Source organism: Miniopterus natalensis, chromosome 9 (assembly GCF_054644295.1).
Source record: "Miniopterus natalensis isolate mMinNat1 chromosome 9, mMinNat1.hap1, whole genome shotgun sequence".
Classification (NCBI taxonomy): Eukaryota; Metazoa; Chordata; class Mammalia; order Chiroptera; family Miniopteridae; genus Miniopterus; species Miniopterus natalensis.
In genome coordinates this window covers 60,197,873-60,225,669 of record NC_142089.1, presented here as the reverse complement: position 1 = coordinate 60,225,669, position 27,797 = coordinate 60,197,873, and the positions used below count along the sequence as shown (strand labels likewise).

At 34.0% G+C, this 27,797-nt stretch overlaps 1 protein-coding gene across 1 annotated transcript in view; it reads right to left on the bottom strand.

Moving 5' to 3' along the window:
• Positions 1 to 27,797, bottom strand: part of ABCD3 (ATP binding cassette subfamily D member 3) — a 68,154-nt gene that overhangs the window by 18,111 nt on the left and 22,246 nt on the right. The window contains exons 3-16 of the mRNA XM_087820612.1: positions 24,413 to 24,511; positions 20,590 to 20,678; positions 14,723 to 14,792; positions 13,349 to 13,446; positions 12,870 to 12,993; positions 9,994 to 10,050; positions 7,925 to 8,067; positions 5,225 to 5,294; positions 2,936 to 3,005; positions 2,754 to 2,851; positions 2,549 to 2,640; positions 718 to 809; positions 554 to 626; positions 361 to 424 (exon numbers count right to left, since the gene is read on the bottom strand). Coding sequence (XP_087676738.1) covers positions 361 to 424; positions 554 to 626; positions 718 to 809; positions 2,549 to 2,640; positions 2,754 to 2,851; positions 2,936 to 3,005; positions 5,225 to 5,294; positions 7,925 to 8,067; positions 9,994 to 10,050; positions 12,870 to 12,993; positions 13,349 to 13,446; positions 14,723 to 14,792; positions 20,590 to 20,678; positions 24,413 to 24,511 — 1,239 coding nt within the window. The remainder of the gene's footprint in view (positions 1 to 360; positions 425 to 553; positions 627 to 717; positions 810 to 2,548; positions 2,641 to 2,753; positions 2,852 to 2,935; positions 3,006 to 5,224; positions 5,295 to 7,924; positions 8,068 to 9,993; positions 10,051 to 12,869; positions 12,994 to 13,348; positions 13,447 to 14,722; positions 14,793 to 20,589; positions 20,679 to 24,412; positions 24,512 to 27,797) is intronic.

Genomic DNA, 27,797 nt, shown 5'->3' with positions numbered 1-27,797 from the left:
CACATACATAGGTGTAAAGAGAGTAATTCTAGAGCTATGCTGTCTACTAGCCATGTGGCTATTTAAGATCAAATTTATTAAGATTAAATAAAATTTGAAATTCAGTTCCTCAGTCGCATTAGCCATGGACTTTATTTGCAAAAGATAAATAAAAGATATTTTGATAGTAATATTTGAAACTCTAAAGTTGTCAATTAAGAAAATTAGATTTCTAAGTATTTCAAACACTTTTTAAAGCACTTTTGTGGATTCAGAGTTTAAGTCAAGCCTTAAAATTATTTTAAATATTCAGACAACCATTATTCATTTCACATTCTGAAGATGAGTTAAAAGCTTTTATACAATCATTTAAAAACTTACTTCAAAATTAAGGTCTCGGATCAAGATATCTCCATTCGGCGTTGCTAAAGGAACATGATCAAATCTACAGAAGAAATAAATTTAAAAAATGGATAATTTTACATTAAACACTAAGCAAGTGTAGCTGAAAGAAAAGGGTACTATATAGTTTGACAAATGTTTATGCTGCTAAAGAACCTTTTGCTGTACGTACTTTATAATATTATCAGCATTGATGATTTCTCCAGCTCCAGGTATCAACGGAATGCTTTGTGCTCCTTCAATACCTTAAATAGAAAATAAGTATTAAAGTATCATAATCACATTATGTATTAAACCAAAAACTTAAACTGTAAGACCTAGTTCATTCATATATACCTCTTTCTTGTTGTGAGATCATTGTGCGTTCGTATCTTCCATTATTTAAATCCTTTAGTACTTGCATTAATTCTGAAATCCGAGCAGTAAAACTGAAATTTAAAAAAAGCTATGATCAAATTTCCATAGGCTATCACATCTTTTACATTATTTATTTACTTTTATGAGATAAAATTGACATATAACATTGTGTACATTCAGATCTTTTTTTTTCTTACCTGAGGATATGTTTTTATTGATTTTTTTTTTAGAGAGAAAGGGAAAGAGAGAAACATCTATCAGTTATCTATCAGTTGCCTGCCATACGCATCCCAACCAGGGATCAAACCCACAACCTAGTGCTTGGACTGGGAACCTAACCTGCCACCTTTTGATGTACAGGACGATGCTCCAACCAACTGAGCCCCCCAGCCAGGGCCACATTTTTTAATTTATACAAACTCAACTAAAGTTTCTAAAATTATAATTTAGTTTAAATAAAATAACCTAAAAGAAGTCTCATCAGCATAAAGTATTAGTGGTAGTATGCATGTTTTACTATTATCTTTCAGCAGAAGAGCAGAAACATGGGGATAAGGGGAGAGGTTTCATAAGAGTCTTACCTCAACAGATACTTCTTTAGTAGGTAAGAAGGTTGTTTACTGCTAGAATTTTAAGGAAGGTTCTAGTAGATACTACAAAAGGACTAGTACTAGTATATTCCATAGGCCCTGAGTTCCCGCTGGAGTGAGCTATAAAGCCTGGTATAAAGATGGCCTATCTGATGAAGGTGTTTCTTATCTATATGCCAAATGACTGCTACTGCCCTGCAAACATAGAAGATTTGGAAGATTCCTCTCTTATTCTAAAGAGGGGAAAAGATAAAGTGTTCTTAATAGTAGATAGAAATCACTGTGGCAATAGAAGGAAATCGAAACTAATGACAAGAGGTTGAGGCATGTAAGAATGACATAATGGTCGAAGAGAAAGCGTTCGACATCAGACACACAAAACAGGATTTTCCTGTGAATAGCAAGCAACGATCTTCTCAAGGAACAGAAGTACCCATGTGCGATGAACTGGAAGGGCGAGAGAAAGTTATTAACTAGTAGGAAGAATGTCGGCATTCTCAAGTGAGAGACTCTGCACAGAAGTCTACAACTTCTATCTTGCAGTGAAGACCTTAACTGCCACAGGAGGAGAGTAGAGCAATAAAGAGGAGGAAATATGCAGATGAATCTCAGGCCTTAAGCCATCCAATTTCTCCAGATGACCTGAAATTTATAGTCTTTTTTGTGTTTTTATACCACACCAATCCTTTATATTAGAGCTTGAAATACTGAAATACTTAATTCCATTTTATGGTCTAAGAGCAATTTTACTAAAAAATATGGCCATATTTACAACTGTACGTACAGATGCCACAAGACAACTTTTCATTTTTTTCCATTAATATCAACTTCATCTTTGTTCATCTTTTGCTAGGTTACCAGTATCAAAGATTTAAGAAAAAAAAGTATAGTGGGTGACAGAAAGTTCAAATGAGAAGATTCTATTCGTTAACCTAATTTTCTGTGAATTAATGAGACTGTCATGATTCATCATTTCCCAGCTTACTGAATACCAGTGTCCATGAAACAGTCTGAGAACCCCTAGCCTAGTTTAAGACTCGAAACAACTATCTAAAGGAAACATAAAGGGTTCACCATCAGAGAAAAATCTTCCATAATTTTTTATCTAAACAGCTTCCAGGAGTAGCAGCTTCAGTAATCAACTGGGCACAATCATTAAGGACAACATAATTTTAAAAAATAATTCTCTGCAACTGCTTTTTAGTACTAATCCTACTTACCCAGCCAATCTAGTCATTTCACGGCCAGCCAAAACTATTCGCCCCAGAGCTTGAGACATTCGTAAAAGCATCCTTCCACTTTGGTAGTAATCCTTAAATAAAAATAAATATTAGTTTTCACCTACATTTCTAAGATTAAAAACTAGGTTTTCTTTATTTTTATATTTAAATTTTCAATTTATCATTATTATTACCACTACTTTACCTCCAGAAGTTCTGAATGCGTACTCTTGATATGTCGAGGATGAGATAAATCTAGGAAAGGGCGGCTAACAACTAGGTAACCAACTACAGTGGCAAGATCTGAAACAAAACAATTAAGATTTAAAATATTAGCATATCCGCTTTTTCCACAAATCTCATTCCACCATTTTAAAGCATACTTACACTTGGCAATTATGCTATCAATGAAGCCCATAGAAAATCGAAACAAAATGAAATTATGTAGGTGTTCCACCTGGCAGAAAGCAAAAACAAAAAAATAATTATTTTCTATGTATATAAAAAAAATGAATCTACCATGAGGATAAAAGGAACTGTATATATTTATTTAACAAATATTTACTGAATGCATATGATTTCTGATTACACTGTATATCACATCCCATTGAGCACAATGTTGATCACAGAGCAGGTGCCAAACAAACACTTCATGAAACCATTTTTATACAAACAGAATGGATATTACATAAAGAATGTTAATGTGGAGTCCCTTGTATATAATAGAAGAATGATATTTATTCACAATACTGTCAGGTATATATATGCTTTGTTTTGTTTTGATTATTGTTTGATTATCAATAATCAAAACAAAAAGAACAAAAGATGAGCGCATTTAGGTGAAATACTAGCAGTCCAGATTGGCACTCGATGCTCTGCTTTAGTTGGAAACATCTGGTCTATGATGACTGATAATACACTCAATCTAAACCAAATATTCATGTAAATTAACACCACACAGCCCAACTCTGTAGTTTTAATCTGAGCATGCATTATCTCAAAATTACAATTACAAAAATGTCTTTTATCCTGCATTTTCAGTGTTCTCACATTATCCACCTGTCGGATTATTCAAGGTCCTGCATGACTGGGCACTGGGCTCTATCTTAAACCTCATCTGCCTCTACTTTGCTCCTTCGCACTGAGTTCCAGAAATGCGGCATCCATCCACAAACAGGATCCTGCCTTACGGCTTTCCTCTTGCTGTGCTTTCTGCCAGGAATACTGTCTTCCCAAATATTGATATTTGGCCACTAACACCCCCACTTCAAGTGGGGTTTCTGATGAATTGCCACCTTCTCAAGAAAGACCTTCTTGCCATCCTAGCTAAAATATACAAGAAACAGCCTCCATCATATTCTACCACTTTACCTGTTACATTTTTGGTCACAGAATTTACTACCACCTGAAATCATATAAAATGTCCAGTTGTTTATATGTTTATTGTCTCCTCCACTCAAATGTGGGTTTCCTAAGTATAAGGTAGCTTGCTCTTACTATCTTGTGCAAAAGAACAATGGCTGGAACATTTATTCAATGAATGCTGTGTGCTACATACTGTGCTCAATACTGAAGATACAATGATGAACAGAGCAGACAAAGTCCCTGAGTTCATGGATTTACATTCTAATGAAAGAGACAAACTAATAAACAAATAAGCAGACAATTATAAATTGCAATATATGCTTTTAAGGAAACAGATCATTAAAATGGAAAGTAACTGGTGGAGGCCATTTCAGATAGACCAACCAGAGAAGGCAAGGCCTCAATAAGGTGTAAACTTCTGGGCTGAAATCTAAAGGATATGTATAAACAAGTCATGTGAAGACTGCATTTTGCTGACTCTATCAGAGTTAAATCATGTTAAATATAAATAAGGCAAAAATTCAATTTATGAAATAATTTTAAATGACAATCACTTTAATCTTTTTAAATCACTTCAAACACATATTTAATTTCACCAGCCTGCACTAAAATGTAAGCTCCCTAAAGGCAGGGTTTTGCCATCACATTCACCATTGTTAACACACTAGCACCTGGAACAGCACAGGCACCTAGATGGCACTCTTTATCTTTTGATTGAATAATATCTATTACGTGAATTCAAATTTTCCAAGTGGCAAATAAATAAAAACGGAAATATAGTTTCCATAAGAAACAATGTTTATATTCTAAATCGAGGACCAACAAACTATGGTCCACAGTCTAAAGCAAGCCTGCTACTTATTTTTGTTAATAAAGTTTTATTAGAACAGCCACACTCATTCATTTACATATAGTATATGGCTACATTTGAGTGGCAGAGTTGAATACCTTCAATAGAGACCATCAGGCCTGAAAAGCCTAAACTATATATGTATTATTATCTTGTTCTTTACAGAAAAAGTTTGCTAACTCTTGCTCTAAATAATAATCTTAAAAGTATTTTCATGAATGTTACTGGAACAAATTTTCACAAAATTTATCACTAAGTAAGACTCCTATGCAATCTCTGTAAAATATACTGACAATTATTTTAATAAATCTACCATTTTATAACTAGTCAACAATACATTGATATGATAGTTTTTATCCTCATACTTTTTAATGAAAACAATATATTTGTCACTTGGCATTAGCCAAAAAGAAAAATAAAATCTTTCCATAAATACGTAAGCCTCAAGCATATTATCTTACCAGTTTTTGGAAGACCGAGTGAATTGTCTGCTTTTCTCTTTTATTCCCATCATAAAAGGCAATTTCTTCACTATTAAAAAAAATAATTTGGCAATTAATTTTAATGTTACCAAAGCCTGAAAAAATAATTGCAAGACAGTATTTTAATGACTGAATATTTTTAGTTAAATGGATATTTTGTGACTAAGAGCTTACCAGGTAAGTCTCAAGCCATGGTCTGCATGCACTTGAAACCCTGCTCCCAGCTCAGCTCATGAGAGCATAGGATCACATACCGACTGGATCATAGACTGGACTGCAACTATACATTGCTTATGCAATATGTAGCCGGCTGGAAAAAGTGTGCTGGGCTAATACTCAGAAATCGGAATAAAGAAATAAGAAATAAGAAGGAAGCGGCCATGATATATAGAAGGCAAGGCAGGGACAGCCATCACAGACTACAAGTTGAGTACAGACCCAGCTAGGAAGGAGAGGAGAAAACAGCTAGAAAAAGACGGGTAGTAATGCCATGACACAGTGTTTGAAAGACAGCAAAGCAAACTAAGTCCTCTCGGCCTCCCAGTGCCAGTTCCCAGGAGCCTAGCTGCACAATCGTTCTTATTCTTGGAATCCCACTACATCTCACAACTTCTGTTTTCTTGAACAGGTCTGAATGGGCCCACAAGGACCTTGACTAGAAATTAAAGGATGTGTTTATAGATGAAGAAAGTTTCAGTGCAGTTAAGTAAATTTGCTAAAGTCATACAGCTAGCAAGTCAAGCAGTTGAGATTAAAATGGACTATATCTGACCCTAGTCCAGTCTTTCCATTTTATTCAGTATGATGTAAACTTCCCCAGCAAAGCACCTCTTACAGCAGAGGAAAGTAAAGATTTACAGAACAGTCCTGAAGTCACAGTTTAAACAGCCTTCAATAAGCACCTAGTAATTCTTTAAGGTCTCTTTTCTTCCTTAGTAATTTATGAGAATTACCTATTCTACTCCAAAATATGCCTATATTTTCTCCATTAGAAAAACAAGGTAGCTCCTATTTCAAGTAAAATCCCTTCAAGTAACTTTCCATAAAGATGCATCCATCATGTTTGACCTGTTTTATGGTTCCCTTGACACAGTGATACAGAGCCCTGAGGAATCAGAATCCAGTTTAAGAAACAATTCTGTACCTATAAGTGGGTTTCTTACTCCCTTCGATCTCCTCTGCACATTTAAGCAGGAGGAGGAAGATGAAATGAGAATTCTACCTCTCCCAAACTGAGTCTCATTTTAGCCCCACTGTAAAACCTGAAGGGGCAGGACACCCTAGAGTACTGACGGCTGCCTATCCAACATCTATTCTCTTCCGCATCCTTTTTCCTAAGAGAGCCCCAAGTTTCTTAAAGTTATCTGTCCTTTTCTGTGAGTCCAAAAGGTCTGGTAGTGGCCTCCACCCCATCTACAGGGGACGGGTTGCACACGGTCTAATCCAATCACTTTGCTGTAACTGCCTGAGGCCCGAGTGAGCAAACGACAGTTCCGGCCAACAAGATGTGAGAGAAGGTCTGCTGTGGGGCTTCTGGGGAATTTCCTTGCTCTCTTACAGCAGAAGAGATGGCTCCATTTTTATTTCTGAACCTTTTGCAAGGGAAGAAGGTTAATGAGATCTGGACCTGTTTCTGACATCTTGTTACCACAGGAAGAACTAGGCTGAAGAAAGGGGCAACATACCAGGAGGGCAGAGCAAAGAGAACATAAGAAAGGAGCCAGAGTCCTGATGATGCTGTGCCTGGGACTGCTCTACCTTAGGAATTCTTATGTGAAGCAGTAAATGTCCTTATTGTTGGGGCCCTCTGAGTCAGGGTTTTCTGTTTCTTACAAGAGAAAGAATCTCAGCGATAGCATCTTTCAGTCACTTGGCAAATCACCTATCTATTCAATCATCTATTTTCTGCCTCCCTAGAGCATAAAATCCTATTTTAAACTGGTACCATTTTAGCAATCCAAGGAAATAAAGGAAGAGGGAACTATTAAAAGAATAATTTTGTAAATGCCTACAGGGTAATAAATATTAACACCCTAAAAATAGCATAGTTGACAGATCAATATATGAGAAAATTTACTGAGCACCTGCTACATATCAAAAACTATCTTGTAAGCTGTATATATATTTCATATTTAATCTTCAAAATAACCCTATGTTATCTACCAATTATAAAGAAGAAAAGTGAAGCTATAAATAACTTGCTGAAAGTCAGTGAATATATAATAGATAAGTGGAAGAGATAGATTTTGAAACTAGGCAGGCTGGCTCCAAAGCCCAATACTTTTTCTTCCTATTTTTGGATTTTTGTGGATAATAGGTAGAGGCACATGCAGTAAGACTGAATTACTAAGTATTACAAACACAGTCTTAAATAAAAATATTTTGGGATAAACTGAGACAAAAGTTTTTGAAGTATTGTAAGTAAATTTGAATTGTATTTTGACTACATTTAAAGTGAAATTAATAGAAAATTAGTCAATAAACATGAAGAGGCAAATTATATATACTACATAGTTAATTAGAAAAGGGTTATAAAACTGATATCCTTCAAAATGTATATTTATACACACACATAATTTCAGTGACAGTGTTTAGATTTTTGAGTCAACTTACATGATAACAATATCCGTAGAAATAAATTTTTAGTAATCTAAATACGTTTAATATATTTCTCCTTACCTGTTTGTGATGAGCCGGGAATTAACAAATCTATACTCTCCTTCATACTTCTGCTCAGTTATTGTCATCTTACCAATGGGTCTTCTAAGACGAGTTAGGAATAGCCCAGAAACAAGCAAGTAGGCCATCATGCTTGCTGGGCCCTATTATTATTGCAAGAGAAAGATACAAAGTTCAAGGATACCTAATAAATTTACTGAACGCAATATACACAATTTCTATAGTTAACTCGTGACTTTGAGAGAAATTCATCTTTCGACTAATTTTTCCCTCCTTCTTTTCTGAAAAAATACACACTGGACCTCTAAGCTTTTACTATTCATCTACTCCTCCTCCCACCACTGCAGCTCATCCCCAGCTCTCCACAATATGCTCACCTAAAAATTCCTAATTGCAGTCATCACTCTTTCTATGGCATCTAAAACTCTTCTAATGGAACACTTCTTGACATTTTCTCAAGATTCCACAACTCAGACCTCCTTTTTACCTTCTCTTTGAATGTTAATATTCTCTGAGGTTTCTTCCTTAGCTTTCTTCTCCCAATTTGTATCTCTAGTCCCATCACTCCTAAGAATCCAAGACATTATTTCTAAGTAAGTACTATTCATCTTCACCTCACTGCTCTGTAAAGCCTCAAGCTCAGTTCCCCTCAACAAGCTCCATCTGTCTTCCTATTCTCATGCATCTTGCTTCCATCCCTACACTTTCTAACTCGGTAAGCGACCTCATCGCCCATTGACCATTCCAAGACTGGTGAAGCTGACCTTTCCAAGCTCATCACAGGCACTTCCCTCATTCCCATATATATTTTATGTTCTGCCATATTGAAATAACTGTTTCCTGAACATGGCATTCCATGAAGTTGTTCTTATGTCTGGCAAGCCTGGCCTATCTAACAGATGTCTACTCATCCTCCTCAAAGCAGCTCAAATATCACCTCCAATTCTTCTAACAGTAAATACTTTATTCAAACTTCTGTTATTAGACTTATCACTCTTCATTGTAACTACTTGACTATCTATCTCTTTTACCAGATCATAATCCCTCCTCAGTAGTACTGTCTTACTCATCTTTTTATTCTTACTACCTAGCACAATATGTCTGGAACACAGTGTGTACGTACTCAAGATTTTTAAATTAAATTATGATTGATTCGATGTATTTCAACAATTACTACAAGTATGGGCAAAAATATAACTAAAACATAGTTTCTACCTTCAAGAAATGTAGAGGTGGATAACAGAATTATTAAAATGTAGTAACTACCATAAAAAATATTACAGCATAGAGACAAGAGGGATTAGACCTGTTCATTTCTTATAACAAAAAACATGCTATAAGAATCATTAAATCTGGATCATGAAATAATAGCAAAAAGTTACAAAGGTAGACAATAAAATTCAAATAAAAAACTGCTTTTCCCAGCTTTCTGGAAACGGACAAAAACCACTATATAAAGTATTCACTAATCAACTACAAAATGTATATATATACACGTACACATATTTATATGTGAAACCACCACACTGTCACATGGTTATAAATCTATAACAATATCACATATTAAATGACTACAGTTAAACTTAATAAGAATACTCAGAGAAAATTTAAAGGTCATTCTTACCAACACAAATATCAGAGACACAGTAATTAGGCTCATGGGATAGTCAACCATTTATATTATTATAAAATATCCTTAAAACTGGTATAGCCATTCTAAAGATATTTCTGATATTTTAATATTCAAATTTCATTTTTAAATAACTGTCTCCAAATCTCCTTTTAGACATTTCTTTGCAGCAATTAGTACATGTATGTTCAATGTTAAACACTGCACTTATGGTTATCAGTACCACAAAAGTTTTCCAAGTATCTGACTTAAGGAAAATTAAAAAGCCAACTTACAATAATTTTTAAATTTCTAGTACAGTATTATTTTATAACCAGATTTTATTAGGTACATCTTGTAAAAATACGTTCTCGATATATAAAAATATTTTTACAAACTATCCAGCTATTCACAATACAGCATGATAGTAACTTAAAAGACAGAATGAAAATAAACTCACCTGAGCTCCTATTGCACTCGTTAACTTGAAGATATACAAAGCTATGTCTAAAAATGGCTGTAAAATAAATACCAGGAGGTACATAATTAAAAAGAACTAGGTTACCTAGACTGATAGCTAATACAACATGTTAAATACAAAAATACTACTTAAACATCTAACACATAATTGTTAACATGTAGAGTTCCCTCTGTGTATAATATGCTGTAACAGCATGTAGATTAATGGTTACATAAAACACAGTTCTTATTGTCAAACAAAAAGTGAAGACAGCCTGACCCATGCCTACTGACAAGTGGGAAAAACACTTACTGCTTTTCATCAACTAAGGTAGCTCTACTGTGATAACTGACCATTAGTAACTAAGTAATTTCTCAACATAGTACAAGAACACGAAATAAAATGGCCCGAGTTGTAACACCAAATGTGCTACTAGCTTTTCTGGTTTCTATATATCTTCGCCTGTAAAAATGAGGCTCTTCCAGTTCTTAATACTGTTTGATTCTATTATTTTATCATATCTATATGTTGAAATAATTGAGTAAGCCTATCTATGAATATAATTTTCTGATATAAAACTCAAATTTCTGAACTAAAACAATACATTAAGATCCTCACACAGAGACAGCTCAACTGACATGCTAAAAGTGTGTGTGTATGTGCGTGTTTTGTAAATCCTCACCCAAGGATATTTTTTCCATCGCTTTCAGAGAGAGTGGGAGGGTTGGAGAGACGGGGAAGGAGAAACATCAATGTGGGAGAGACACATCAATGAGCGCCTTCCACACACACCACGACTAGGGGCAGGGAGTGAACCCACAACCCTTAGATGCACAGGCCAACGCTCTAACCACTGCACTACACCCGCCAGGGCGCTAAAAGTGTTTCTTGAAGTGTTTTTCAAGAAACTCAAATTGTGCACATTCACTTAAGTCTATAGCCTCCCCTTTCTGACTAGTATCTAAATTACTCGGATAGGTGGCTTGGTTTATTAATCGGCATGTACTAAGATGAACCTTTTCTTTTTGCCTTATAAATTATCAAGAAGCTGGACATACTTGTGAAATTTAAATACATTTAAAAGTTGATTAAATGACTCATAATTTAAGTCAGAGTTCAAACAATTAGATAATGGTAAAAGTAAATATATTGTAGTGCACAGCAATTAACTTAATATTTCACCCTACTGAAGATGTAGCCATACCTGAGCTATAGACTTGCTCAAGTGCCAAGATGTAAAGACTAGAAGTCTACAGAATTACATAAGAAACTTTATATATAACCCCCACACACATACTCACATGCATATAGAACAAACTTTAAAATGTGGTAATGGACTGACAAATCTCAGACAGGAGAGGGAAGGGGGGAGGGAGAGGGGGGCGGGAAAAGGTTAACCAAAGAACTTGTATGCATAACCCATGGACACAGACAATAGTGCAGTAGGCCTAGGGGAGGGGCAGGAGTGAGGGGGCGAGGCAGAAGAAAGGGAGACATCTGTAATACTTTCAAAAATAAAGATAAATTAAATAAATAAATACATAAATGTGGTAATAGGAGCAGAAAAGAAAGCTAAATTACTGAACACTTTGTAGTTGTCAGAGTTTCTAGAGTTTGGAATCAGTTAGCAAAGGCTTCTAGAGAGCAAAATAAAGAACAAGGTTTGGCATGAAGTAAAAAGGTATTTTAGTACTGGGCTTATCATGAGGGGTAAAGCTCCTGTGGATACATTTCACCTTTCTAAGAATTGCCTATCCTCCCTCCATCCGTGTGGTTGAAGCGGAGCATTCCCATTCTTACAATGTGACCAAGCCCCTTGTATATGGATATCTAGATCAATTGTGGCCAGAGGCAAAGATACTATAAATGGTCCAGTCTGAGAGAAGCTCCCACACCAGACCAACAGCAACCCTGTGCACTGAAGTGGGAAATGGAGCATCATCTAAAATGAAGAGCGGTTTCGGCTACATGTCCTAGTCAATGCAGGAGGTAATGGCAAAGAAGATGGCTTAAGGAGACTAGAGCAAAAGATCTAAGGGTGGTGAGATGAGATGAGTGAGATAAGAAAGAAGTGAGGAGCCTGGCACGGCGGGATTCAGCAGTTGAGCATCGACCTAGGATCCAGGAGATCGAGCTTCGATTTCCCCCGTCAGGGCACATGCCCGGGTTGCGGCTCGATCCCCCGTAGGGGGCGTGCAGGAGGCAGCCTATCAGTGATGACTCTCTCATCACTGATGCTTCTATCTTTCTCTCTCTTTCTCTCTCTCCTTTCTTCTCTTTGAAATCAATAAAGATCTATTTAAAAAAGAAAGAACTGAGGAAATTAGCATGAAAAACTGGTTAAGGTCCATCATCTGAATGAAGAGCTTTGGCCATATTCTGAAAAGGGGGAGGAACAGTAATTAGAAAACAGAAATAAATTAATATCTTATGAAAAAAATTTTACTATTATTTAAATGATCTAATAGAATTAGAGATAGTAAAGGGGAGAAATGAGCAGAAAGAAGTGCTAGCCTAATGTTAATGGACATAGAACTGGAAATATAAATTGACAGCAGAGCTCTTAACAATTGCTAAAAGTACACAGATCAAAAGAGAAAAATGTAAATTTCTGTTGTTTTACTGAAATCTGCCTGCACTTATTCTTATGAAATCTTTATAAGACACTAAGTTCTCAGTTCTTGGCTAAAGCACCTCATAAAAATAATATAAAAAATTAAATAATTGTAGTTAAAACTATTATAACTTTAATTTTCTTATAAAAGCATTAAATATTTACATGATGCTATTATATCCATCAAAACAATTCTACATAAATTTGCTTAGATTCAAAATTCAACAAATTAACAAATAATTAAAAAAATTGAGAAACTTACCTTACTAAGATTTGAATACAGATCAACTACACTGTTACAAAACTTTTCTACATCTTGTGTAAGGAGCTGGTCTGGATTAGCTATTCTGTTGTCCAGATTTCCCATTTTATAATATGTGAAAGCTCTAAAATAGCAATAAGAAAATGACTTTAAAACAAATGACATTTTTTAAAAACTCACATTATACTACATAGTTCAAATTAATAGAAACAGAAAAGTTTGGAGCTGGAAGAGGTCCCAGAGATTGTCCTACTTTACTTTAAAAATGAGGAAGCAAGTCTACAGAAAGATGACTTGCCAATTAACGGAAGAGCCAGAATTATAGACTCTAAATACTGAGTCTTTCCTATATATTTCTGGGTCTAAGAGCAATTTTCTTGAAAACATAGCCAACAAAAAAGAAAATCTTCTACATCTCAATATCATAAGTATTACTGTTCAATTTAAGTATTTTAATATAAAAATGAGTTATTACTTACTGGAGATACTCCTCATAGAGGTATTTAGTTAGCCTTACTCGGAAGCACAGTTTGAGCTCATTTAACCCAAACTTCAAGAAGTTATTAACCAGAGAGATCTAAAACAAACAAACACATATTATTGATTTTGCTTCATTTCTACTTACTAAATCATACTTTATTTCTCTGTCATTGGCTATGTCCCCAAATCCTATGGTTTTTATAATAGTCCAGATTTATATAATTCGGTTCTGTTTTACTTAAAACTTATAGATACAAGAGAACATGCTAAACGAAAGGCTCTATTATCCTGATATGTTAAACTTTACTTGGAACTTAATTTTAGAACATGTTAATATCATTAATTATGAGACATCTCTTGCTATCTTTTTTTTGGTAGGGAAAAAAAAGCCAAATCTGTCACCTTTCTATCTAATGTAAAGGATTTCTTTTAGAAGTTCTGACACTTATGTTTATACTTTCTGCTTCTGACTACCAGCGTTCCAACCCCAGACAATGGAATTCTATACACATTGCATCTGCATTTGTTTAAAAAGGTAGTATGAGTCTTATACCTACTACGTCATTTTCCAGATTATATCTAGAGTCATATTTACCACTCTTTTCCATCATTATATTGAAATTAATTCTTCCATAGTTCCAAGTCATATTTACATAAAATTTTTATTAAGAAAACACTGACTTTCTGCTGAATCTCAAGTTTTGACTGATAGCTAAGCTACTTATCTCCATTTTTTATATTAAAAGGTCTAAAAAAAGGTCTAAAAACCATGTATGTCCATCCTCAAGTTTTATTTAATCTAACATATATTAATTGGATTTTACAATCAAGCTCCTCCTTTTAACTCCCACATTTAAAATACTAAAATTCCTATAGTGTCAATAAAATAGAATAAAAACCCAAGCTAGAAAATCACTTATAATTTAGATCAAATACCCACCTTTATTTTTAATAAATTCAAATAATAAATTCCAGTTTAACTTAAACTACATCAGTGGTTGTGACCTAAAGCAATAAATCTAAATCACGGTGATTTTGCCCTCCCCACCATCCCCCCAACTTCAGCCTCATGGGGACATTTTTGGTTCTCACACTAGGGGAAGGGGGGGTACTACTGCCATTTAGTGGGATGCTACTAAACATTCGAGAAACCCTGGCTTAAAAAATAAAAAATCCACATATGTATACCTCCTTTTAATTTTTCTATCTAGTGTAAAGATCTACACTGAAATATTCTACTACAAGTTACAAAACTAAATTTGAAATAGGAACTTAGTATCATAAATCTTTAAAGAACTTAATAAGTAAATATCCTTAAAGATTTGCAGAAGATGCAATTTTTTCCCTGTGTAAATTTAAAGAATTCCACTTACGAGAGGCATGGCAGCGATGAAGTTGAATAAGTATCTCTTGAAATCTTTTCTGCTACGACCAATGATACCACTGCAAACCACCACATGCAATGCATTAGTTGCAAAGAAGCAATATTTTACACTAAGAAAACTTCTGAAAAGCTGTAAAATTACTCTTGGAAGTTTTTATTGAATCAAAAGAATCAATAAGAAAAAAAGATGTTAAATATTTTCTTACAAAAACATGTTTCCAACTTTTGAAATTTTATCATTTTAAACAGCTTGCTTGAAAATCACTCTATATAAATAGCAAAATTAAATAATAGTAACTAGTTCTTTCCTTAGTAAAAATGGTAATTTTTAAAAAGGCTTAGGCTGCCACGAAAGGGGGTTAGATGGCAAAACAATTAACTTTACAGACCCCAGAATGGGTTACTATGGATAAAACAAACTAGTATTTCTTTGTTTTTAAAATGTTTTAACATTCTGATTTTCACTTGTATGAACACATTTGTAGAATTAATCTCTAGAGACCTAGACTAATGAGAGATCAGCAAACTCTTACTATAAAAGGTCAAGAGCAAATAGTTTAAACTTTGTGGGTCACAGGGTCTCTGTTGCAAACACTCAATCCTGCTATTGCAGAGCAAAAACAGCCAGGAATGAAACTGGCTCTGTCCTAACAAAATTTTACCAAAACAGATGGTATTGGGATTTGACCTACAGGTCCACTTTGCTGACCCTGGGACTAAGTAACTCAGAAAGTAGATCAGTAGGGGTCCCCAGAGCCTCGAGGTCTGTTAACACACTTCAACTAAACCAGCTCCGCTTTTTTAAATGTTTTTGATCAATCTTACATATTTATTTGTTTTTAAAATATCGTTAAGAACTTTTAAAGGGTTCTACTACTTTTAAAAAAAAAGTCTGAAAGCCATTAATATCATATAAATAAATAATCTTTGAGTACCATACATCTATGATCCAGTAAAAAGATAATTTATTTGATCACACTCTTTCATCAAATAACATTTATTAATACTCCCAAGTATAAATAAAATATATTTTGAAAAATACTACACACAATTATTTAAACCTAACTCCACACACACACAAAAATGATGGGTATATGACAGAGAAATAATTTGCTTTTTATGAAAGAGTAAGTGAATAAATGCCAAATAATGTTGGCTGGTCTTTTAGAGAAAATAAAATAAAATAATTCCATGGCCAAATAAATTCGGGAAAACATGGGTTAAACAAATCTAACAAATGTCTTTACCGAAGACCTTCTCAAAGCACTTAATGTATACTGTATGCATTGTAACTCTCTGGGAGGGCTTTGTAGCATGTAGCATTTCCTCTGTCATAACTAGCATTCCACAGGACATACTTTGGGAAATAATACTTTAGACTGATAGAAGAATTAATAGTCCAATTTTGATACAACTGCTAAAAAGTCTGAAAAAATTTACCTTGAGCTAGAAAAAAGTCAAAATAGAACCACACAAAAATGTTGTTTATAGCAATAAGAATATTAGAGAAACAAAGCAATTAAGACAGAACAAAAAGTTTAGAGATTTAAAATTGTTTGAAACAAACTTTACATAAAACCAAGTGCTTTAGTGCTGCCCAAGCTGCAGAACACACAAAATTATAAAACTTTGTTAAAACCCATGCCATCATTCAGCAATTGTTTACCACTGGAATAGCAGCTATAAATTTAAAAAATGGTTCCTTGAATAAAGCCTTATTTCTGCTTATTATTCCACTGCAAAAAAAATAATAATGAAGAAGAATTTTATAGTAGCCCGTCATTATTACTTTCAATACATACAAGAATCTTATAAAAAAAAAAGATGCTGCTTATAGCCAAATGGATGAAAGTAAAATATATATATTGGTGATTACATATAACAGCAACAAGACAGAAGGGTTCTCCTCTGTATTATGTTTCTCCATACCACAGTTTCTTAAAGAAAAGGTCGGACCTATTAAAGTGTGTCCACATTCCAAAATCATTAGCCACTGCTAACAAATAAGCCTAAAAGGTGTAAAGGATATTAAAATGAAGTACACTAAGGACCACAGCAGAAACAGATGAATCTAAACCTACTTTGGAAAAGGGAAATGACAGATAAATCCATTTACAATGTAGCTTTAGTAGCAAGTTAGAGAAGTGTATAAATTTTTCAAATAATGTTCCCTATTATGAATTCACATATTTTAAAACTTATAATTTGACCAATTATCAAATATTTCACATTTCTGCTATACCAGAAGCTCAAAAATATTTTTTAAGGAGAAAGTTAGTTAACTTTAAAATGACCATTTCACTATTGATAAATCTGAGTTAAGAGTGTAAGGAAGTTCCTTGTACTATTCTTGCAACTTTTCTGTAAGTTTAAATTGTATCAAAGTAAGTTTTTTAGAGACTCTTTTTTGTTGTTTTTCAATTTTTCCCCATCTCATAACTAAAGTTGAAAACTTAGTACCCGAGAAGATGATTAATCTAGAATTATAGGCTGCTCATGCTACATAATAACTTTTCTGTTGCACTACATACTCTTAGCAATGCATTTTCTACAGGATAGTAAGAATTTGAGAAAATATTTATTGGCATCTATTCACTTAAAGTTGGAAATCTCTAGTTTAGAAGAGGTAAATAATATTTGGATTACAAAAACATAAAATCACAAAATCTGAATAAAAGGGAAAACTTTTAAAAATAAGCTAATCTTCTGTACTATACCATGATTGTGCAGGGTTTTTATATGTAATATGTGATGAATTCTACACAGATATTTAATATGATGTTACTCATATGGATGTAACCTATATATTTTTGCCACACGTAATAGTTGGGGAGTCTGTATTTTTATTAACAGATATGGCATTTAAATAATAAAGCCACCACCTGGCCAGTGTAGCTCGGTAGTTGAGCATCAACCTATGAACCAAGAGGTCATGGTTCGATTCCCCATCAGGGCATGTGCCTGGGTTGCAGGCTTGATCGAGGGTGGTGGGGGAGGGTGCAGGAGGCAGCCGAAACAAAGATTCTCTCTCATCAGTACTGTTTCTGTCTCTCTCCCCATTTCCCTTCCTCTCTCTGAAATCAATAAAAACATCTTTTTAAAAAATAAATAAATAATAAAGCCACCAAAGAAAAAAGCATAAAATTCTATAATAACGTAAAGGAGCATCACTGTTTTCTCTACATTAAATATATAAAGGACTCAAATTACTTGCACACACAGCTTGTAAAACCAGAACTTAGCAATAAAATCAATCCTCCGAAAGCTGATATGCTAGCAACAATGAACTCTGAACTATGTTTATGCTGAAATTCTTAGAATTTGTTAGAGGCTCACAGACATAAAATGGATCAGACTCTACCCACAAACACCTACAAACCTGGGAGACCATCAACAAGTCCTCAAACTTGACTTCTAGCAAGATTTCTAGGCCTTCACTTTGAAATATGAATATGCCACCAAGAGTGGCAAACTGCTTGAGGAAAGCCTCTAACAAGAAGGGCAAAGGTCAGAACAGACAAAGAAAGGATCATGAAGGAAACAAACGAACAAAGTCACAGACCTGAAAGAATGCTATAAAAATTAACGTCTATACAAAAAGATTACTCTTAGAAATAAAAATATAATAAAAATAAAAGTTCTCTGGATGACAAAGTTAAAAGAAACTTCCTAGAATATAGAATGAATATCAGTAATAAAACCAGTAGAGAAATTATAACATAATCAGATGATCAATCCAGCGGGGCCCAATACTCAACTAATAAGGATTCCAGGAAAAGTACAGAAAAAAATGGAGAGGAAGAATGACTGTCTAGATTGAAAAGAACCCACCTCATGCCCAGCACAATGAAAACAAAATTTTAAAATTACACCAACCTTCAATAAAGTTCCCAAACACCAGCAATCCAACACCAATAAAATGATCATAAAAACTTCCAAAGGTTGAGAACTAGTCAGTTCTATAAAAGACAATAGGGTGATGCTTTCCAAATTCTGACAAAAAGTAATTTCCAGCTTGGAATGTATAAATATAGCTATATTTTACCAACAAGTGTTAGAGTAAAAGATTTTATCATATCTAAAAGGTCTCAAAAATTTCTTTCCTTATACCCTTTCTAAGAAAAAGACTGCATCTGCCAAAATGAGAATGTAAACTGAGGAAGAGGAAAACAAAAGATCCAGAAAACAGATTATTTAATGCAGGAGAGAAACATGAAAGACACTCCCAAAATCATGATAAAAGCATATTCAAACATGATTGCTATTTAGTGGGCCTAAAATGCAATCAATCCTGATTAGAGCAGGAAGGCAGGAAATTAACAAGAAGCACAGGGTGGGTAGTAATAGAGAAATAAAATCAATAGATTATTTGGTGTGTTTGACCATATTACAATACTGAGAAGATTTTACAGTGTTGTCAATAAGCTTGAGTTGAATTAGTAAGAAGCAGGCAAAAACCTAAAGCACACAAAACTTTGCAATTTCTAAATGCCAGGAAAAACAAAAAATTGTATATAAAAGAAACTACCGAAAATATGACATGTGGCTTGGCCCATAAACAATAGTTAAAATCATGTAAACAATAAATTGATTTAATAAAATATTGCAATATAACAACATTGAGAAGATGAGCATGGGCATGGGTAACAATGTGAAGAGCTAATTCTCATCTTCCAAAGTAGGAAATAAATACATACTCTCTAAAACTGAAAGATCTAGAAACAGTAACACAAGTATGTCACACTGAAGTCCAGAGATAAAATAAGGGATGAAACATAAAAAAGAACAGAAAATGACTGGCTCTAGGAATGACAGTTATGAGTGGGAGGAATGGTGCACAGGATTGATACATTTGTGACTAACTCCTGCAAGGCTATCTGATGTTAAGCTATGTTCACATAGCATTTTAAGCTGTTCATATATTACTTGATTAAAACTAAGAAGCCCAGGACTGACCACAGATTTCAGGGAGACCTGTGTTGAATATAGGAGCCTACACAATTTACCCATATTCAGAGGCATGTGGTTAGGGCTTTAAGCCCATGCGGATAACCTTTATTCTCCTAGACAGATGAGTCAGAAAACATAGGCATGAAGAAAGCATTCTTCCTCTTCCTACTAATCCTCTAAGAAGCAAATCAAGGATATGAGGGGGAGAAAAATCTTTATTTCAAAATTTGGGAGCATTTAAAAATTTTAAGTACTATCATTCCAAAAGTTATCTTAGATTAAGTACTTAACATTTTCTGATAAAATATTGCATACCAGTAAACAGATTTCCAAAAAAAATTTTACTCTGTCATTCAAATTGGTGTCATGAAGAATAAATTCTTTATCGATAGATAAATGTTATTTTTGTGTTTAGATCCAAAATTATCAATTGCAGTAATTAATAATTAATATGTAAAATGACTATAATAAAAAATCTATAAACACTAACTTCGGAGAATGAAGGAAATGTCTAAGAATTTTTTTTTCCTTTTAATCAACATTCCCAATGTGATTCCCTAAAATGCTTTGATATTTTCCTCTAAATAATCTCATTAATTTTAGCCCTCCAACTTAGTGACTTTTCAAAACCCCCAATAAAGCATTTTAATTCTCCTCTTGTCTCTAACCCTCTATAAAACTGTCAGGGCTCGATACAGGGAGGGTCTCTCCAGTTCACAAGTACATCTCTATCATGGAGTTCCTGGCACATGAGAGACACTCAATAAATATCAAAGTAAATGAAGAGACACATAATTTAAGTAATGATACCTAATTTACAATCTATTTCTTGCTCATTAAGATATTGTTTAATTTGAGACAGATCAGTAGTTCATACATATGGGAGGAAGGTGAATAGAAAAGTACCTTTCAATGAGTGTCCCATTTTGAATCATCCAAACATCACAATATGTTCGAGACACCAGCATAACAGCAATAAGTATCAAGTAACCTGTCTAAAATAAACCAGGTATAGTAAATTAAATAAATGCATTTTAGAAAGTTAAAAAAAAAACATTACCTTGGTAAAGATTTTTGATTTCTAAATTCATGGCTTTATTCTAGCTTTAATACAGTTGGCTGATATTTTACCTATACGTAATCTTAAAATATAATTTTAAAAGAATTTTAAAATATAAATGGAAAAGGCCTTCTAGACCATTTAATCTTTCTTATCCAGAATTCAAAAGTGAATCTCAGGCAGGTTAAATGACTTGCCTTCATACAACTGGTCAATGACAGAAATTAGCAGTATAACTTAGATTACCTGAGTCATCATGTATTGTGATTGTCTTATATTTTTAATATATGACTAATAAAGAAAAATGACAATAACTGTCAATATATAATTAAACAACAAATATGGAAGCATTAAATTTTACTTAAGTAGAATAAGTCTGATTCAGTTTGTTAGGAAAATCTCTAAGAGTGCCCCTGCCTTCACAGGACTTTCCATTTAGTTATTAAGGCAAGATTTACACTAAAAAAAAAAAAAAAAAAAAAAAAGAACAGACCAATGTAGGTGTATTTGCATCACTTCATGTGCTAAGTAACAGGACGGGAAGGTCTAGGGTAGCAAAAGAGGGTTATGACATTAGAAATACATTAACCACACCAAGAAAAACAAAGGAAAGAATGATTATGAGTAAAAAAAAAAAAAGATGAGTTCATGAAAAATAAATGGATTAAAACTGTATGAATTATGGTATAGCATATCCAGCAGAGTTTAGACAATATAAAACTATTCAAAGCTTCTAGGTAGAACAAAATGTTGAAAGTGTTGTTTAGAAAACATTACTGAAGCAATGCTGGATTATCAAGGGGGAAGAGATGAGACACTAAGTGGCTGGCTAGGAATCCAATATCTCTGTGTAAGATAAGAATCTACTCTCCAACCTCCAACACACATTCAAAGTTGGCCTTAAACCTAAATTGGAAGAATATGACAGTAACACAGCTCAAGTCAGGGGCGCAGGTGTGTGGCAAGGGGGACATTTGTTGGATAATGTGCTTAATTTCAAAGTTATGGAATTGAGGGGCAATTGCACCTAACACTTATGTAAATTTTGCAAAATAAATACTTTTTTTAAAAAGGGGAAGGTACTGAAAATATAGCCCTTTAAGCGAAAGACAAAGCAGGGAGTCATAAACACAGAAAAAATGAATGAAGCCACAAGAAAAAAGACAGTGTGAAAAAACGTGTGTGATTGAGCTGTGACAGCTGCTACCCCAGTGTTTGCTGGAAAGAAACATACCATCTTTCTACCCTATGAAACCATCTCAAAGTTAGGTATTCCACTGACAAGAGAAGAACTTATTGATTTTAATAAATGTTGTCTGTATGTCACTTTAACTGTAATGCTAACTTTTAATTCAGACCTTACATACAGTCTTAATCCTAAATTAATCATTTGAGGTATAAAAGGTAACATCAGACCAAGATAGTGTATTTTTTCATTTATGTTCTTGGCTTAATTCATCCTTAAACACAAGTATCAAGTTTACTTGTCTCACTTTAGCAAAATCTGGCAAACTTTAATTATGGACAGCCCTGAAATACCTTTATACAAAGGATGTTGTTAGAATCACCACTATTCCCATTATTAATGGGTTCGTAGGCTGTGACAGAAATTGAAGATGTGCACTGATTTAGGCTCTCCCTCACCGTCTGATATACAGGAACTTCCATATCTTTGTATATAGTATTTTCATTTCTCTATTTCATAAATCAGTTAATCTTTCTCTACCTCCAATCTTTTGTGATTTCTACAGGAGTTTATTTCATTTTCTTGAACTGGGGTTAAACTTGAATTTTCATATCCCTCAAAAATGGTTCATAAAATAACTCTGTGGCATGGCTACACCTAGACAAAACTGGGAGGTTGGCCAAGTTAGGCCCTTCTACCTCCTTACTAACTCCCAGAGAGCTATCCAATGTCTCACATTAATTTTATAGTCAGCAAACCCCTGCTAAGCAGTTAAATAAGTATATGCTGTTAACTCATAGGGGGGCAATATACAAATCTTTCCAGAGAAGCTGTATTTTAAATAAGGACTCTCCAAAGTCAGGTAAGTTGTGGAATGAGAAAATGATTAATTATGCCTGAAGAGTCATGGGAAACCTTCACAAAGAAGATAATGAGCATTATGCTATTTTTTAAACATATTTATTTTTGTTGGGGTGGGGGCCCGGGTTGTCACAGACATGAGGCCATGACAGCACACAGCCTGACTAAAACACAGCAAAGAATCTTCTAAGCAGATGATAGTGAAAAGGAAGATCAAAGTCAGGTTGTGATTTAACCTACAAGGAAAAAAAAAAAGCCAAATATTTTTATTAGGGTTTTAGAAAGAAGACTAGTTAGGAAAAGGAGAAAAAGCAAAAAGACCAATTAGATTATAATAATCCTGTAGAAATGGAAAGAGACTAATTTAAGAGAAACTCAGGGATACTTGGAAAAACATTTAAACTATAAGGGAGGGAGCAGATTTAAAAGTTTCAGTGTGATCTCATTTTTATTATGTGCTCACACACAAGACTGTACACCAAAATAATGATAGAAATTCTCTGAGTGGGAGGCTTACAGGCACCAAGAAGAAAAATAATCTGCATTTTCCAATTTTTCTTCAAAGAACATATCTCTATCTAATCAGAAATAAACAAATGTTATTATTTTTAGAGCTTCTTAAGGATAGAACCACCACGACATGAAGCGGAAATGAGGGAGGCGGAGAGCAAGTCCAGTGTGATGGAGGAATGTTCCTTCTCAGGAATCACAATGTTTTTGGAGCATCTGATTCTTTTGTTGAGGTTAATAGATTACAAGGCAAATGCTTTTTAAAATCTGAACAATGGGAAACATTATAAGAGATAAATTTGGCAGAAAAGATTAAAAGGGGAGATTACTTGGAGTGAGACTAATTAAACAACACTGTGACATCCAGGCAAGAATGTTTAGGGGAAAAACTGTTAGATCCCAGTGACTGAAAGGCTGAGGTATGCGGAGAAGAGTCAAAGGTGATGATATTTTTAATTGTAAAAAAGGAAAATATTGACGTGATCAAAGATGGAAAACAGCATTATTTTATTTTTAATCATTAAAAATACTTATCAAATAAAGATAATCTTGATAAAAGGGCAAAGGAAAGGATAATAAAACTTTATTCCTATAGCCTGCTCACTTACCGAAAATACCTGAAAATTCAGATATCATTCTGGTATCTTAAAAACATATTTAATAATTTTATTGACCAATGTCATGCCAATAAATTCAATAACTTAAAAGTAAATAAAACATATTTAGTCAAATATAAAAAAGTAACCCTCAAACATATTCCATATCAATGTGACTTAACATCTTAATAAAATGATTTGTCTTTCTAAGTTTAATCTTGTTTTCATTACATTATAATAGAGCAACAAGACTTAGGGTAGCTGTACTAAAGTACTCTAGAATGTTACATAAAATATAATAATATTTCATAAACAAGAGAAAACTATTTTAAAACTGGCATTGAACAAGGACACTTGCGTCACAGACAATGATTTAAAGACAAAAATTTAGTAGTCTTCATTACCCATATAGAAAACATTTGACTATAGTATAACAAAAGCTTTATAATTTTATTGTTCCAATTTCATGTAACCTTTAAAGTTGAACACTTAATATTACAATTTCATAAGACTTACCTCTTTACAAAATGTTCTAGGGACCATGATTTTCAGAATCCGTGAGAGCCTTGAAAAAAACATCTTGTCCACCACAGCTCGCTCTTTTTTTCCTTCTTTCTACATTTTAAAAAGAAAAAGCTTTTAATATAGCTATAACAAATCTTCAAGAAGACTAAAGAACCATGTATCATCTCAGTCAATGTAAACAGCTATCAAGATGACATTACATTTAGAGAATACAGGTTTGTACTGCTCTTCATATTCAAACATGCTTTCAAGAAAATAAGATGTTGCCAAAAACAGTAAGCTTTTATTTTATTTTATCTTGAACATGAATTTCCCTGGTATCAATTACAGAGAACCTGTAGATTCCGAAATTTATCATTTAGCATTTCCAATATGCAATCTGCCAATTCACTCTCTCTTCCTCATAAATTCAATGACAGACAAGGTTTATTCACTCATACAGCTCACAGGGCAGGAGAAGCAGATAAAAATAAACTAATAAATAAATTGTTACAGACCAAGTAGGCAGGGTCATGAGAAAATAAATGATTCAGATAGGAAGATGAGAAAGGTCCTTTTGGGGAGGTGACATTTTGGCTGAGACATACAGTGAAGCTATGTGATAGCCTTGGAGGGAGGAGGGTAGTGAAGCACAGGGGATACCAAGCAGAAAAACCCAGTGGAGGAAATAAAAGTGGAGCAAGATGATAGCAGTGCCAGAGCAAAGGGGACAAAAATGAGAAAGCTGAAAGCAGGAAAGGGCTTGTAAAGGACAGAGGGTGAAAGCCACAGAAAGGATTTAGGCTTTATTGTCAGTGTGGAGGAAAAGCACTAAAGATATTTAACCCTTTGTAGTCGTTTGTCTACTCTCAGCCACCAAAGTTTTACCGTTCCGGTCGTATGTCTGCTCTCAGCCACCACAGCAAGGAACCGTACGATATAAGCTCCACAAGGATAGGGACTCACTTTTATAACTGCTATACACCCAGAGCCAAGAACAATGCCAGGCGTATATAAGAGACTCAGTATTTGTTGAAAGATTAATAAGTGAATTAAAAAGTAATCAAGGAATTTGATGTTCTTATAAAATTATTGTGGCCTTAATGGAGAAATAAGGACCAGATTTTGCTACAGTTGAATATAGTCATAGCTGAATAAAACATAACCATAAAAAAAAAAAAAAAAAAGATTAAAAGATGCCACAGAGTAATCTCATTGGTCCTTCCTTACCTAGTCAATACTATCAGCAATTTTAACAAAGAAAGAGGCGGCTCAATTACATTTGTAGATAATACCGGCTATCTAACAGACTAGAGGTTAGAATTACATTCAAAATTATACTAACGGTATAGACAGATTATAGTATAACATGTATAATATATATAATAGCAATACTGTACAATATGTATAATAGTAGAGACATCGTAAAGTACAAACTAATAGTAAAGACCCAATAACCTGACATTTACAGGGAAAATTAATGTTTATTTCAAATAAATCAACTGAGTTACCATATGACCTGGCAATTCTACTCCTAGGTATATACCCAAGAAAAATGAAAACATATGTCCACACAAAAACTTGCACATGAATGTTCACGGGAGCATTATCCATAACAGCCCCAAAATGGAAACAACCTAAGTTTCCCTCAACTGATAAATAAAATGTGGTATGTCTCCACAATGGAATACTATTATTCATCAATAAAAAGGAATGAAGTACTGATCTGTGCAATAACACAGATGAAACTTGAAAACATCATGCTAAGTGAAAGAAGCCAGTCACAGAACACCACATTTATATGAAATGTCCAAAATAGGAAAATCAGTAGAGACAACAGGGTAGTGGTAGACAGGGCCCAGAAAGAGAGGATAATGAGGAATGACTCCTAATGAGTACAGTATTTCTTTTGGGGGAGATGAAAATTTTCTAAAATTAGTGGTGATAGTCTCACAACTAAAACTACTGGACTGTACATTTAAATGGATGGATTTTATGGCATATAAATTATACCTCAATAAAAACTGTTATTTAAAAAAAGAAATGAAGAATTGAATTGCCGAATATAGCTGTTGGGGATCTGTCAAGTGACTGGTTCATCAGAATGATACCTGAAAGTTATAATTTACCATAAACCTGTAGTATTATGCCCATCGAGTATGTTGTTGGCTGTGGGTTTGTCATATATGGCCTTTATTACATTGAGGCATGTTCCCTCTATTCCCACTTGGCTGAGTTTTATCATAAATGGGTGCTGGATTTTATCATATGTATTTTTCTGCATCTCTTGATGTGATCATGTGGTTTTTATCCTTCATTTTGCTTATGTGATGTACCACGTTTGTTGTTTTATGGATATTGTACCAACCTGGCATCCCCGGAATAAATCTCACTTAATCATGGTGTATGATCTTTTTAATGTAATGTCCAGTTCCCTAATATTTTGTTGAGGACTTTAGCATCTACGTTCATCAGCGATACTGAACTATAACTTTTTTGTAGTGTCTTTACCGGGTCTTGGGATTAGGATAATAATGGCCTAGTAAAATGAGCTTGGTAGTCTTCCCTCCTCTATTTTTTGGAATAGTTTGAGGGTAGGTGTTAGTTCTTCTTTGAATGTTTGGTAAAATTTACCTGTGAAGCCATCCATCCAGGGCTTCTGTTTGTTGGGAGTTTTTTGATTACTGCTTCAATTTCACTAGTTGTAATCTGTCTATTTAGCTCTGATTCCTCCTGATTTAGGTTTGGAAGATTGTATGTTTCTAGAAATTAACCCATTTCTTTCAGATTGTCCAATTTACTAGCATACAGTTGTTTGTAATATTTTCTTATAATCCTTTGTATTTCTTTGGTGTCAGTTGTTATTTCTCCTCTTTCATTTCTCATTTTATTATTTGGGTCCTCTCTCTATTTTTCTTGATGAGTCCGGTTAAAGGTTTGTCAATCTTGTTTATCTTTTCAAAGAATCTGCTGTTGGTTTCACTGATCTTTTGTATTGTTCTTTTTTGACTCTCATTTATTTCTGCTCTGATCTTCATTATTTACTTCCTTCTACTCATTTTCCACTTAATGTAAACAGCAGTTACGGTTAAAGGAGTAAAAGCAATTTTTGCCTGCCTTTTAGCAATATGGTGCTCATATTAAGAGATGAAAGAGTGCTGATATATTCCATGCTAGTCGGACCATGTCTGGTCAACTGCATTATATTCTAAGTATAATGTCTAGAGAAACTAATAAGTATAGGTCCAGAGGAATGAATAGAGAATTGAAAAAGAATCAGAAACCATGTCAGAAACACTTAAAAAAAAAAAGAGAGAGTTGCTGAGCACGGAGTGTTTTCAAACAACATGAGAGTCTATCAGAGAAAACAATGTAGACTTGCCCTGCATTGCTGCAA